General features: G+C 37.3%; 1 protein-coding gene across 1 annotated transcript in view; it reads left to right on the top strand.

Annotated features, from left to right (window-relative positions):
- Positions 1-16575, top strand: part of KIF5A (kinesin family member 5A) — a 60703-nt gene that overhangs the window by 13244 nt on the left and 30884 nt on the right. The window contains exons 2-4 of the mRNA XM_070934982.1: positions 15954-16041; positions 16192-16265; positions 16420-16524. Coding sequence (XP_070791083.1) covers positions 15954-16041; positions 16192-16265; positions 16420-16524 — 267 coding nt within the window. The remainder of the gene's footprint in view (positions 1-15953; positions 16042-16191; positions 16266-16419; positions 16525-16575) is intronic.

The following is a 16575-nucleotide window of genomic DNA, read 5'->3' as shown; positions in this document are numbered from 1 at the left end:
TGTGAGTTCAGCAAGACCTGAAGTACCACAGATTCTCCATCCCTGCACCGAATGCTCTCCGTACTGTGGCCTGGCTGTCTCTTGCTGTTTCCTACTGCCGCAGAATGTGAAATGTGACTACTACTTTCCCTGCAGTGGGTTTCTTCAATATTCCTGCAGTCAAATATGATGATTGCTTTTAAGGCAGAAGAGAAGTAGCCACAGCCCACAGGGGATGGAGGGTGAGGGAAGAGGAGGAATATTCGTAGCTTGGCAACCATGAGGAGAACTGTTCATACTGCAGAAAATCTCAGAGATTGGGTGAAGAGGAACAGACCAGGAAGGTGAAGAGCTACATTTGCCTGCATGGTGGCCTCTGACTTATAGGCAGCTCTTACTTTAGTACTGTTTTAACATAGATGTTCTCCTCCTGTTGTTTTAATTGGTCCACGATTGGGGAAAAAGCTTTTGCCTCTCTACTGGGGTGATTGATTCTGTAGCAAAATACAAGTGAGGGGGAGGGGGCAGGTTCAGAAGAGGCCAAGCATAATTGTAGTTTGCACTTTCACTGCCAGAACCTCAAAATGATATCTAGCCACATGTTTTTTTTTACATTGATGTTATCTTCAGATCAGCTCTTTTCCTGACAGTGTAGTATTTTAAATGTGGGGGAGTATTATTGTATTGTATTTTGTCCCTCATTTATACAGAGAATCAGTTGTTTATCTATATGCTACTAAAACTTTGATTCCTTTAATCTTGAACTGGGGAGGGTGGGGAGTGCATTTTTAGACAAAACTTTTTGAACTACAGTGCCTTAGTTAACTTACAATCCGGGACCCATAACTCTTGTGGAATTGAAATTTTAACAAAATTTATAAAACATTTCTGTGATATAAACATTATTATAAAGCAGTTTATAACTTAATACAAAATGTCACGTTTTCTGTGCTGACTGTGCTATACAGCTCAGCATGGGCTAAACAGTTTGTGACATAATATGAAATGTCACAAAACATTTCTTGTGATGATGTTTGATTTTGCTAAATTGTTCAACATGAACTATTTTAAAGGCAGATACAAATCTGAATATATCCCAACTTTTCCAGTGAAGGTAGTACACTAGAAGATCTGTCTTTGTTGAAGACATTGAGAAACCTGATAATGAAATATCCTTGAAATGATAACCCAACAAGGCACAGGTTGACTAGCAAAGAGTTAAAACTTTATCTAACAGGAAGATTGTATGAAGAGATAATATACTGGTAGCTGTAACTTGTGCCAGTTTAGCAAGTGCAGAATTCTCTTGCTAAATTGCAGAATTATTTTTTTTCACAAATGCACTTGCATTTTTTATTTTCTTTCATATATTTTAGTTGTCTCCTTTCCCTTTTGTTTCCTTCTTTATATTTAGTCAAATGCTCTCAAAGCTATATCCAAGTTCCCTTAATTTCTGCCCAACATGCCTAATGTAATCGTAATTCTTGCAATATTTCAACACAATGTAAGTAATTTGCCATTTCTTTTGGTATGTGTTTCATAGAGAAATTAATGTTTGAGTGAATTAGCCTTAAACTAGGAATACAAATGGATAGATAGATATATATAAAGTTAAGATATATATATATATATATATATATATATATATATATATATATATATATATAAAGTTAAGTAAAATTACTCCAAGATGGCGCCGCTGATGGCAGCCTTGATAAATGCTCTCTGATAGTTTTGCTCAATGTATTTTTCTTCTTTTTATGTACACTGAGAGGATATGCACCAAAGACAAATTCCTTGTGTGTCCAATAACACTTGGCCAATAAATATTCTATTCTATTCTAACTTAAATCTTTTCTAGTTTAGAAGACTTAACTTTGGATTTGGACAGCTGGTATTCTTTGTTTCCTCAGTTTCTAACTGTCTCATCCAGATTTCTAGCCCTAATTGTGAAAAATGAGAAACAAATGAGACACCACAAGGTGTCTATAACTCTCACATGCATCAGAATCTCATACAGTATAGTATAGGATTTCCAGTTCATGTTTGTAATTGTTTCTTGCTCTGTTTTTGACATATATCTATTAACAGTAAATTAGATTCTGTCATTACTCATATATTAGACTCAGGATGGAATATGCAACTTAAATAGGCTTATGAGGAATGAGCCTATTGACTTATGCTGTACTATTTCTTTATCCAGCAGATAATTCTTTAAGGAATTTAGGATAGGGAGATGTGATGACCTGTGTTGTTTAAATGGCCTTAAAATGATAAAGTATTCAACCATAATAGCTAAATATAGTTTTCAAATTGAATGTTTTGGGATATCAGATACCTTAGCATTAGATTGCAAAGAAAAAGCAAAGAAATATTTATAAATCTTCCACTTAGAAATATGAGAACCAAGTTTACGGACTCAGAAGCATCCAGTTGGTAACTTTGGAAACAGAATATTCCAGAACTGTAAGGTTTCGGTAGTTTCTCTTAGCATGTTCAGAGTACAGGTACATACTGTATATTGTTGATCTACAACCACAACCGAGCCCAAAATTTCTGTTGCTAAACAAGTCAGTTGTTAAGTGAGTTGTGTCCCATTTTAAAACCTTTTTGCCATGTTTGTTAAGCATATCACAATATTTGTTAAGTGAATCATGAGGTAATTAAATAAATGTTGTTTCCCCCATTGATTTTGCTTGTCAGAAGCTCCCTAGGAAGATTACAAATAATAATCTCAGGACCCTGGGATGATGGGATGCTGCAACCATCGTAAATATATGTTGTTTGCCAAGTACCCAAACTGCGAGTATGGGGATACTACAACAGTCATACGTGTGAGAACTGGTCATAAGCCACTCTTTTTCAGGGCTATTGTATCTTTGGTTATTAAACAAATGCTTGTAAATCGAGATCTACCTGTAAATACCCTTCCTTGATTTTAAATGCATCTGCAGTATCTGTAACCATGACACCTGGTATTTTTCATTTTAAAAATAAGAAGTTGCTGCTGAATCTGTGATTGCCCATCCACTCGCTGCTTATGAATGGAAAATTCTTGACTGTTTGATGCCTTTTCTGTTATGTTTTGTGTCTTTTATCATTCTATCCCAATTTTTCCTTTAATTTCCTGAGGAAATTATCTATATGCCCTATGATGATGGTGTTTCTCCTTTTCCACATCCAGCTCCCTGAGATGGCTGAGTGCTCAGGGTGCAGATTTTGGGATTTTGGCGGCTGCTTCTATCACGAATAGAAGAAACAAATACAGAGGAAACTGATTATAAGCTTAGCAGATCAAGCTAAGGATTGTGGTTGTAAATGAAAATGGACCAGGATTCAGTTCAACCATAGAAGAATCAAGTAGTTATTATCTTTGAGTTCATAAATTGCAATATTTTCAGTTTTCTGCTTCTTCTACTTTCCTAGAATTCTTGGGTGTGGAACAGTGGTGGGTTTCAAAAATTTTTACTACCGGTTCTGTGGGCGTAGCTTGGTGGGCGTGGCAGGGGAAGGATACTGTAAAATCTCCATTCTCTCTCCAATCCAGTGGAAGGTTACTGCAAAATCCCCATTTCCTCCCAATCAGCTGAGACTCAGGAGACAGAGAATAGATGGGTGCAGGGCCAGTCAGAATTTTTACTACCGGTTCTCCGAACCACTCAAAATTTCCGCTACCGGTTCTTTAGAACTGGTCAGAACCTGCTGAAACCCACCTCTGGTGTGGAAGTGTCTATTTTTCTCACCAATTTCATAAATAAAGGAAGGACCTTATAAGCTTAAGAGGACCCCACTATCTTAAAAATGATTGGCCAGAAAAAAATATATCTGTATGATCATAATTCTTAAGGAACCGAGCCATACTATTTAAAGGCAAATTGGGGAGCAAGCTCTTCTTTTTTCTTAAACAGAGCAGATTTTCTTGTATTTTTCCTAATGTGTACACTATATTTAAATGAACAATTTTTAAAAATTCAATTACAATTAAAGTATAGTTTTGTAGAAAAGTTAAATGCCTTGCTTTCAGCGTCTTAATCTAACCATATGCCTCAAAATATTTGCCTATTATGTCTAATATAATATGCCAAATTGAGGTTAGCAATATTCCATAAATTTACAAGCCCCAAAATAAAAGCAGTCAAGTTAGTTTTAATATTAATATATGGCAATTACTATTTATGCCGGTGCCAATTAAATGCCAAATTATTGCTTCATGTAGCTTGTAAAATATGTATAGAAGCATTTTTCCAAATATAAAACAAGTTCAGTACTTAATACTATGCGTGTAAGAGAATGAATAGAAAATCAATCCAAAGCCATTCTGTGCCCAAATTGATAAAAGAACTTTATAACTGGACATTTGCACTAATTTATTTTTGGAGAATTCTGTCTGTGTTTAATTTCTTTGTTATAATCTACCATTCAGACAAAACCTTTGAAGAACACTGTGCGGATAGTGTCATTATTTGCTTTAGCCACTAGATGGCCCTGCTGAAGGATGAAAATATACAGTATCTGGGTGGACTCATAAATTTATGTTCCCTTGTAAATGAGACAATAAAGTTCTTAGATAGCCTCTTGGCAGGTAACATGTTTCCTCTAAACCACCCATGTGAACTGTGATAGATCATCATAAAATGTTCGGTCTGGGCTTCTTTTGAACAGCATGACAATAAATCCAAACTATAGCAACTAAAAAGACCAAGGGATTGGAAGTGAAATTTATTTCATCCATGCTTCAAACAGTTGCTGTGATATCCAGACAGTTTCTAGACATATATCAATATTATGTGCCTGTATTGGATTTTAAAATCCCATCTAGTTTAGAATTGGTATACCTAAAGTTTTGCTTGCATCTACACCAATCGGTCCAGCTAGTAAGATCATTACTTTTGTTAGCTGGGAAGACACAGCTTTGGTCCTCTACCAATTATAGTTAGGCTGTGGCGTTTTCTCCCTGGGGAAGTTCAAGACGTACCATAGTTGTTAATGCTTCTGATGCCAGGCTAAACGCTTTCTGTTCCCTCAGGTATTTTCATTCAGTCATAATCTTGATAGAATTAGTTTTATGGTAGACTTTCTGCAGCTGTTTTTATTTAGTTGTTATATTACTGACGTTTTTGAAATCAGGTTAGCAGGCCGGTTTATGCATCCAGAAGAGTGTGAAGGCCTTCAACCAGGAAGAAGTAAGCAACAGGCAAGTGATCTGAAGGTGCCCAAAGCAAAGAAGCTCGGACTGCCTGCATCTCTCACTTCCCCATTCCCTCAGACAGTGGTGGGATTCAAATTTTTTTACTACTGGTTCTGTGGGCGTGGCTTGGTGTCCATGGCATGGCTTGGTGGGTGTGGCTTGGTGGGCGTGGCAGGGGAAGGATACTATAAAATCTCCATTCCCACCCCACTCCGGGGGAAGGATACTGCAAAATCCCCATTTCCTCCCAATCAGCTGGGACTTGGGAGGCAGAGAATAGATGGGGCGGAACCAGTCAGAGGTGGTATTTACTGGTTCTCCGAACTACTCAAACTTTCCGCTACTGGTTCTCCAGAACTGGTCAGAATCTGCTGAAACCCACCTCTGCCCTCAGAAAATGCCTCATGTCTACCTTGGGCTAAGAGAACTTTGCACAGGGCTATCAAAGCTCCTTGTTAACAAATAGGTACCGTGTTTCCCTGAAAATAAGACCCTGTCTTATATATATTTTTAACCTTGCAATAAGCGCTTGGCCTTATTGCCATGTACTCAAAAGCCCAATTGGGCTTATTATTGGGGATGAATTATTTTGGGGAAAACAGGGTAATTCAGGTTGATGTAGTTATTCTCTCATTTTACTGCATGGTGGTGCTACTGTATTCCCGGTTCATTTTGTCAACGCAAATGACAATTTTTTTTTTGTAAAGTACAATGACTTTTCTTCCTCTACCACCACCTCAGTTTGTAGGAACCCATCTGCATGGTTCATCAAGCGGTATAGGTAATATTTCTAAATCTTATTCCCATTTCTGAAAACTTCCCTACATTTTGTTATTACTTCATATTTAATTTTAATTTCATCAAAATTAAATCTTATCTTTAATCTTAAAAATATACCAATTTAACAAATAAACAGAGTTCTTAATTCAAATAATACAACATAATACAATTCCCAATTTATTTCCCTAAATTCTGTCTAATTAACAATACCATTTATATAAAAGCCTATAAAATAAATCTTATTTAATTAAATCATAATCCTATATCATTCAATTTTCTTCTCTTTTCTGCTTAGATAAGTGTATTATTAAAAATATTCAAATTATTACAATTGTTATAGTATTTAAACAATATTCCAATTATTATGTGATCAATTTTCTCCGATAATACCATCCAACATTTTAATAAAAATTAGTTCATTATATCCATTAATATATTTTCTTTTTATATTATCTAATTTCCACATATTTTAGCTTCAATTCATCTTTCAATTCTTTACCTTTTCCTTTCCCCTTTTTTCCTTTTGGGCCTTAAAATCCAGAAATATAAACATGCTTGAATTGTATTTTTGAACTCTTACTTGTTGAAGTGAGAATTTAGGGTAAGAATTGTGATGTATTAAGAGGTATTATTTGAATTAAGATTTAAAGTAGATTAATAGAAGAGTAATTGTTTTGATTATGTTAATATGAGTAAGCTTATTATAAGATGGTAATAGTTGAGATATGTGAGCTAAGATTAAGAAATAAGAGTTATGGCAAAAATAGAATATTATTTGAGAAAATTGATGGCATAACAATTGGGATATTGTTTAAACACCTATAACAATTTTAATAACTTGAATATTTTTTAATAATACACTTATCTAAGCAAAAATAAAATAAAATTGAATAATATAGGATTATGATTTAATTAAATAAGATTTATTTAATAGGCTTTTATATAAATGGACAGAACTTAGGGAAATAAATTGGGAATTGTATTATGTTGCATTATTTGAATTAAGAACTATGTTTACTTGTTAAATTGGTATATTTTTAAGATCAAAGATAAGATTTAAATTTGATGAAATTAAAATTGAATATGAAGTAATAACAAAATGTAGGGAAGTTTTCAGAAACGGAAATAAGATTTAGAAATATAAAAACATGTTTGAATTGTATTGTTTATAGTGAGAATTTAGGGTAAGAATCGTGATGTATTAAGAGGTATTATTTAAATTAAGATTTAAAGTGGATTAATAGAAGAGTAATTGTTTTGATTATGTTAATATGAATAAGCTTACTATAAGATGGTAATCGTTGAGATATGTGAGCTAAGATTAAGAAATAAGTGCTATGGCAAAAATAGAATGTATAAAATTTTGTAAAAGATAGAACAAAAAGTTGAACAAATTTATGACCGGATCAATGCTCTGTTCTGAAAAGATATACTGTATGTTTATTTGTGTGTTTTTAGAATTTTTTTAAAAAAAAAATGCAAAAAAAAAAGGGGGGGTATAGGTAAGAGTTAGGGCCCTAAAGCTGCCATTGGGCCCCAGATTCTTTAAATCAATCTTGTGGGTTACTTTTTTATGCTTTATGAGCTTTACTTATGGATTCTAAAATCATGTGTGTGTGTTTGTAAAGTGACTGATGAAATATCTTAACACTGAGATAAAAATTCCTTAGTTGGAAAAAAAAAGCCTGCTAAATACTTACCTTTAAAGAAAACAAGATTTATGCTTATTTTATATTATGCCCTTTGGACTGAAGTGAAATACACACACACACACACACACACACACACACACACACACACACACACACACACTGAAGTGAGATCTCTCTCTCTCCCCCCACCCTCTCTCTTGTCCAAAGGGCACCAAACAGTGAACAGCTAATATTAAAAACGTAATGCTGAAAAATAATATAAAAAATCACCCACTAAGGGTCCTTTCATGGCATAGGAGCTTTGATGTTTTGGGGCAACCTTCTTCAGTTATTTCTGCCCAACCGATAAGATCATGTAAAAGTTTTTTTAGGGCCCTTCCCTCAGAGATTGAGCATCAACTTGTTTCACCCCATTCTTATGGTCTCTAAATACTCTTTCACGACCTCCATCTTGTACGTTAATACTGTTATGTTTTTGCATGCTCCAGATAATTTTTCCAAGTCATTTCTGAAACCCTACACAGCTGTAGAAAATGCTGATTAAATACCTACATACAGCTGTTCAGGAAAGACAACATCAGGGAAATATGGCAGAAAAAAATATGTTAGAAGGGCACAGTGGTGAAATCCAAATTTTTTTACTACCAATTCTGTGGGCGTGGGTGGGTGGCCATGGTGTGGCTTGGTGGGCAGGGGAAGGATACTGCAAAATCTCCATTCCCACCCCACTCTGGGGCTAGCCAGAGGTGGTATTTGCCGGTTCTCTGAACTCAAAATTTCTACTACCGGTTCTCCGAACTGCTCAAAATTTCCGCTACTGATTCTCCAGAACCTATCAGAACCTGTTGGATTTCACCCCTGGAAGGGCACATTTATACAATTGATGAGGTCATCTGGGCAACTCTTTTGCTTTCTAGGCTATTGCTGTGTCCTTTGGTTGAAGTTCTGCTTAATTATAGCAGATGAATTAAGCACATCGCTCATTTCTTTAACTAAATGCCAGTCATGATCTAAAGGCAATTTCCACTGACTGTTTGAATTGGATATGGGAGTTGATTTTTTTCAAAGCTGCTTCGTTGAAACGCTTTCATGGTCTGACCTTCCAAACTTTCCTGCTGGACCACAAAACTGTCACAATAGACAATAGAACAATAGCTGATAGGAGAGCCATCTGCCTCCTTCCCCTAGATAAGTCCCCCCCCCCAAAAAAGGCATCATATCTGCTTTTATATAATACAGCAGCTGCAGTCTCAGCGGCCTTGGTCTTTTCGTTACAAAACCTGGTCATCCCATCCAGCAGTACCAGGAGAAGCTGTGCTGAAAAAAGCAATATGGCAGATTCTAGGTGTCTCAATATAATTGGCTCTGATGAAGCTATGATTAGCTAAAAGTCAATTTCCAAAGGACTAGTTACGTTACGTCTGTTGTGGCAAAAATAACATCCTCAAGGCCCCTTAGGGAACTAGCGGGAATATGATGACTTCTTCTGCTTTCTTAAAGTCAAACTCACCTCAGCAGCTGCTTCTGATCAAATGGAGTCTAGCCCATAAAAGCTTATGTCGTGTGTGTATGTGTGTGTGTGTGTGTGTGTGTGTGTGTGTGTCTGTCTGTCTCTGTCTCTGTGTGTGTGTGTGTGTGTATTTGTGTTCATATTTAAATTGACACAAGACTCAACCTGCTGAATGAACACTGGGGTAGGTTTGAAATTGGTCGGTCTCAATTACCTAAGTGCTTTTTCACAGCTCAGTTATTAATTAGATTATTGTTCTGTGTCCACTGCCACCCTGCCACTAAAAATACGAACAAAGTGCCAGAATCATTGAGGAACAAGTGAGGTAATTCCCTTAATTGGTACCTTTTCTGATTCTCCCCATTCTCCCCTATCTGTCAGCCTTCCCAGATAGACAAGACAGGAAACATGATTAAATAAGATAACTCTACTTTATTCTAAGATTATACTAACAGAATCTTGCAAGTTTGATTTTCTTCCTCTTTTCCAGCCAGCAAATCATTATTGTTCTCCAGATTATAATTTTGAATGGTCCTTTCAATTGATTCCAGTATAGCAGAAGTATAGAAATTTAAAAGTTCTTGTAAAACCTCTACAGTCACAACTTGTGAATTTGCTGGCTCATATAGTAATGATCCTCCATCCTTGATGTCAGCCATATTTCAATTCCCACTTTAAGTTTATTCAGCTATCAGGTTAATAAATCCAATAATTTTCCACACAATTTAGAAGTATAAAGTAGTTGAGGTCAATACCACAGTCTTTTTCATTTCACTAGCACTTTAAATCTTTTTCTTGCCGCCTAATCCGGTAGCTTTTACAAGGTTGCAGCTTTAACGATCACTTTCACTTTTAAGTTTCATTTTAATGCCCTTAAGCGCCATCTTTTTTCTTTCTTTTAAACGGAGTTAAAGTTTAATACTTGCATTTTCTGTTCTCCTGATTTGCTCTGCCAGCATCCAGGTTCAAATTTTCTCATAGTCCTTAAAATTGCACTGCTGGTGTGGTCACGATCCCTTGTTCTGCATAGAGCAGAATCGTCCCGGATCCGGAGCACTGAAGGGCTTTCAGGGAGCTCTCACCCTACAAACCTCAGGCTTAAAAAAAAAAGCCTGGGGGTCTAGGGGAGCTCTACCCAGACCCTTCTGCTCTTCTCTCCCCCTTTTTCCCTGGGGGAGAGTTTCAAACCGCTAGAAGAGCTGATTTTTGCTGTTCTAGCGGCAAACGGAACCACGGGGCTGGAGCTCCTAAAGGAGCGTCCATTCGGGGAACGCGGAGCCACTGGAAGTCAGAAGCTTGCAAGTTTGATAGTACTAATCTCCTGCTGTTTCTTTTACAGCTTGAGAAATTAGGAAGGGTCCTTTCTGAGTCTGTCTTTCTGCCCTTGTGCAGCTGTGAGCTGTGCCCTTTCTTATCGGATCATTTCCTATGCAGCATCTCTTTCCCCACCCCAAGTCATTTCCATATACCATTACAGGTAGTCTTAGTGACCGTTCAAAGTTACAATGGTATTGAAAAAAGTGCCTTATAGCCATTTTTCACACTTAACGACTGTTGTAGCATCCCCATGGCCATGTGATCAAAATTCAGATGCTTGGCAACTGGTTTATTACTATGACAGTTGCAGTATCCTGGGGTCATTTGATCACCTTTTTGCAACCTTCTGAGAAGCAAAGAAAATGGGGAAGCCAAATTCACTTAACAACTGGGTTATCAACTGCAGTGATTCTGCAGGCATAAAATGGGGCAAAATGGGGCAAAAATCACTTAACAAATGTCTCACTGAACAACAGAAATAGTCTGTTAATTTTGGTCATAGGTTGATGACTACCTGTATATCATCTCACCTTTGAGATGAGTGGGACACTACTCCACTTTGGTAATGATGACTTTATTGTACAATGAACAAATATTAATCAAGTCACACCAAACAGAAAAGTTGATATTGGGAAGCTATAATTGGAAACTATCAGTCTATCTTTTTTGGCAATCTGGGCTGAAGCTAATTAAACATGCATATAAGAATCCATGAATCTCTAATGAGTAATTTATTATAGAACAGCTAAAAATACATACTGAATGATTTCAGCAACTGCTGTGCATCATGTATTATTTCTATTTATGATAATAAACATCCTGTTTTCTTCCCAACCACTCTTTGTAAAGGGCTAAATATGATTGTTTTTGGACAGAAAATACAGTTTCCATCTGTTCTTTGTTTTGGTAACAGTCTGGGATGGACTGAGGCTGTATATTTCTGACTGTGTCACCTTTCTTCAAACAATTTTGTATGCAGCTTGAGTATTAAATGCAGCATTTTGATAAGGGAGTAAATCAAACCATGACACAAATTTTCCATGGCAAAATGTGTCACTGAAGAATGTATGAAAAAGAAGATGTAATGCAATCTTTCCCCAAATTGGTATTTTCCCTTTTGGGGGAATTAACCATAATTTTCAGTCAGGAGAGACAATATATCTTTAACTTACATACATTATAAGACTCTAAAACAGTTAGTGCTGACTGGTGCTGTAAATTATACCAAGCATCAGTATTTTCAGATATTTTGTTACAAACATGTATTGTAATTTTGTTGCAATAAATAACAAAATATAATTTGATTATTCTAAATATCAATGGTAAATGAAGGAATCTATTAAGCTAGAATCTCTTCTTAAAAAGAGTAGTGCAGCCTACAGCCATTTTCAAGAGCAGTCATAATTAGCAGTTAATGGCACAAAGCATAGGTCACATTCCTATGTGGGATTAGGTATACTGCACCCCATTCAAATGAATGTTGTGCACAATTAATTGCATTAGGTTGAGAACCTTTAGTATCTGAAGAATTTTATCTACGTATTTTGTAAGTCGAGTTACTTATAATGAAATTGAAATAAAGTATCTACTCTCTATAAGTAGTGTAATGCAGATTTTTAAAAATCATGGTAGTGAGATGTAGGGTGATTTTAATCTGAGTTTGCCTCTGGTTTCTGTCCATGTAGCTCTCCAGCATGGTATCTGGAATACCAGTGCTTCCTCAGCAAACTTCCATTAGACCTTCCAGGGTTCCTGGTGCATCAGATTGTTTAAAAGATTGAATTTAGGTGGCATGGAATATTCTGAGAGATTAGAGGGAAAGGTTAGGAGAAGCTCATAATTCTGGCAAATGAATTGTGATTGGCCATGCCCATCATGGCATTCACCTTGGGAATATGTCCATGATAAATTCCCAATATTACACATATGCCCACTGCCTAAAAGATTGGGCACCCCTGCTTTATGTTAGCGATTGCCTTGATTTTTTAGGCTGCAATCTTGGACTACTGCAGGATGATAGAATTGTACATTAGAAGAAATATCAAAAGAGTGTCATGTTTCATTCATCTAATATCCCCCTCCCCAACCTTACTTATCAGATTTTATTTAAGGAGTGCCTCCCTCAGAAACAGAGCAGCAGCATGTAATTCACTATATGTGAATGTGATAAATGTGATAAAATTAGAAAGCAGGTGCAGATTAACTGCATACACTATTATGCAAAATATGTAGAGGCCACTGTGTATTCAGCTTACAATGGGTTGGGTAATGACAGGCTAGAACATGCTTTGTGTCCTGGACATGCCTTTTAGATGATAAATGTGGGCACTATAACATTTGCAGATGGAAAAACATCTGCCTGAACATAAAATAAGTAGCTGATTGTGTGCCCATGGGCCCTATAAACCAGTCCAATAAGCTGAAGTGAACCACTAAATATATTTTTCAGTGATGTTCAGCTTCCTCATCATTTTCTAACTGTCTAATTGACTTTCGGGTCAGGCACTCATATATTTGAGAACTTGTGCATGAATTCCCAAGGTATATATTATATTGTCTCAAGTCGGTAGGTTGAATGGGTCTGAATAACCCTCAGCGGCATTCAGATAACACAAGCTTGTAAGAAGTCAGAAAAAGAGAAACAGATGTATTGGCGTAGCATACTAAATTAGTTGGGTTTAATCTTGTTTAGCTTTTGTATCTGTGGTTAGCATGTTGCATAAAGCCAGCCTGTTTGGCTAGTTTATCCTTCACTGTATTGTGTAATTCAGTGACAAGTTAAGTGTGCTATGTGAGTGGTACCTTACTTGTTTAAGATTCCTTATGTGATTGCTGTGCTTAAATTTACAAAAGGCAGGGATTATATACTGCAGTGTGCCAACCTCAGGAGCAATCTTATGCCTGTTGTCTTAATTGTTACTTTTTGATAGTATTGTTGTAATTGGTAGAGATGCAGCAAAGTGGCTTTAAAAAGTCAACTAACCTACATTTAAATGAATCAGCATTTGGACAGCTCCTTATTCACAGTCTATCCTGGAACTCCTTATCTCCTGTATACTGTATATATAAATCATGTCATGTGGCCCAAGCAGTGGTGAAATCCATTTTTTTTTACTACTGGTTCTGTGGGCGTGGCTTGGTGGGCGTGGCTTGGTATGTGTGGCAGGGGAAGGATACTGCAAAATCCCCATTCCCTCCCCACTCCTGGGGGAAGGATATTGCAAAATCTCCATTCCCTCCCCATTCTGCGGCCGGCCAGAGGAGGTATTTGCCGGTTTTCTGAACTATTCAAAATTTCCATTTCCACTACCTGTTCTCTGAACTGCTCAAAATTTCCACTACCGGTTCTCCAGAACCTGTCAGAACCTGCTGGATTTCACCCCTGGGCCCAAGTCTTTCGTCTTGCCAAAACCAGAACCCTAATAGTGGGGTAAATGTATTGTGAGAATACCATAACTTGGTTAATAATGGGGCAAGAGTGGTTTAATTTTAACACAGGCTTTTTTAAAAATTACAAACACCCAGTCAGCTATACTTTGGGGACACCATACCTGAATAAAGATTTGGTGCAGTTTATAAAGCCCTCCCAGCTGTGTTTCAAGAAATAGAGTTGGAGACACATAATTTTTGAAAAAAGCGTCTCTGCTTTCAGAATTCATTGCATGAGTTGTTTGGTTGCCGCTCCATAACAAATAACAAAGTCTATTACTGCCTGCCTAGCCACCATTAAGGCATTAAGCTTTGCCTTGTACATCCTAATGCAATAATTCATAGAACACCAGGCACTTCCAGGAGAAAGTGGCTAGGAATTTTATCTTACATAACATAGCAACTTTGGACCTAGTTAGTATGGTTGTGTGTTGCTAGAATAGCCATTAGCTACTTTTGATCAAGTTGGGGGCTGGCTGGATTAAATGGATTATGTAAACAGAGTCTTTCTATAGATTGGGAAAGAAACTGTAATATATTGTTTGAATTATAAGCCACCCAGAGTCATTGACTAAATTGGGCAGACAAAGAAAGTGAATAGAGAAACAAATACATAAATAAAAAACTCCAGACATGAAAAGCACTTATGTTCAGCAAGGTATTCAGCTTCATGGGAAAAGTAAAACCTTATTTTCTCCCTGTTCTAATTGCTACATCATCTTCATCTTCCAGTGGTCATTGCCCTGAAACAAGTATTCTTTGGCTGGGCTTCCCAGAATGTGTGAATCATCCTATCAGCACTTAAACCATTCTAAGATCTTGTAAGAATCACAAAGTAAGATGTGACAATAGCATTTACCCTTAGGCTGGTGATAGAAATGTAGTTCTCCAAGGATTTGAAGAATTATTTTATCCATTCTGGTAATAAGCCATTTTCTGTGCTTTCCTCTTATGAGAAATGTAATCTGATGCTGTGCCATATAGGGCTTTGTGAGTTGTTACTGGCACTTTGAATTAGGTCTATAATTCAAAAGGAACCTATAGGTACCAGTGCTATATAACCTCAAGAGAAATAATACAGGTAGTCCTCAATTTACAATGGCAATGAAAAAAGCGACTTATGACCAGTGGTGAAATCCAAATTTTTTTACTACCGGTTCTGTGGGCGCGGCTTGGTGGGCATGGTGTGGCTTGGTGGACATGGCTTGGTGGGCATGGCAGTGCAAAATCTCCATTCCCACCCCACTCCAGGGGAAGGATACTGCAAAATCCCCACTCTGGGGCCAGCTAGAGGTGGTGTTTGCCAGTTTTCTGAACTACTCAAAATTTCCGCTACCGGTTCTCCAGAACCTGTCAGAATCTGCTGGATTTCACCCCTGCTTATGACCATTTTTCACAGTTATGACCATTACAGCATCCCCCGTGGCCACGTGATCAAAATTTAGCTGCTTGGCAACTGACTCATATTTATGATGGTTGCATTGTCCTGGGATCATGTGGTCAACTTTTGTAACCTTCTGACAAGCAAAATCAATGGAGAAGCCAGGTTCACTTAACAACCATGTTAACAACTGCAGTGATTCACTTATCAGCTATGGCAAAAATGGGGCAAAATTCATTTAACAAATTCTCACTTAGCAACATAAATTTTGAGCTTAATTGTGGTCATAAATCGAGGATTACCAGTACTGGCTATGACAGGAGTGATCAGTTGTAGCTTCTGGGTCATTTCCAAAATCTGCATCATTAGCGCTCTCATTACAGTAATCCAGATGAGTAGTGGTCCAGATGGAATCATAACTGTATCATCAGCTGAAGTGGAGCAAATGCCACCCACCATGGTCTCTACCTGTTATTTAAGTAACAGCTGTGAGTTCAGGATTTCCCACCCTCTCCCTACCATCCAAGTATGTATCAGACTTTGGATGAAATAATACTGGATCCAGTGTTCTGTATTCTGAACGCTTACTGATGTATTGTCCCAATTAGACCTTGACACCCTCTTAAGCACTGTTTTTCAGGAATAATACACTGGATACTTCATGTAAACATTTGGATATTCTAATCTACTATGTTATCTTTCTGTGTCCCTCTCCAGGGCAAGCCTTATGTCTTTGACCGGGTCTTCCCACCCAACACCACACAGGAACAAGTGTATCATGCCTGTGCCATGCAAATTGTCAAAGGTCAGTATGGGCATTGGTAGAATATCGGGTGCTTAATAGGATTGCTTGGGTAGGCAGCAGAAAGAGAATAAACAAGATCCTTTAAAAATGGCAAAGTTTATTTTTGTCTTTCATCTCACCCCCACCCTTTTTTTTTTTTTTTTTTTGCAGATGTGCTGGCTGGGTACAACGGAACCATCTTTGCCTATGGGCAGACGTCTTCTGGAAAGACTCACACCATGGAGGTGAGTAGGTTTCTCACATATAGGTTTTAAAAGCTGGTCAAACATCAGTCTGATAATAGCATCTGCAAAGAGATCCTAGGTTTCAAGAATCAAAGTTATCTGAAGAATTTGGGAGGGCTTGTTGAACTTACTTTCAATTCTTCTGTTCCACTAGGGCAAGCTGCATGATCCCCAGCTCATGGGCATCATCCCACGCATTGCCCAAGACATCTTCAACCATATCTATTCCATGGATGAGAACCTGGAGTTCCACATTAAGGTCAGAGACATACAACAGTACAAGGAGGGATCAGTGATATAGGTAGTGCTT

This window comes from Pituophis catenifer, unplaced genomic scaffold (assembly GCF_029215685.1).
Source record: "Pituophis catenifer annectens isolate HBS135680 unplaced genomic scaffold, rPitCat1.0.hap2 SCAF_2, whole genome shotgun sequence".
NCBI lineage: Eukaryota > Metazoa > Chordata > Lepidosauria > Squamata > Colubridae > Pituophis > Pituophis catenifer.
Note: the sequence above shows the minus strand (reverse complement) of the source record. Positions and strands in the feature narration are given on the sequence as shown.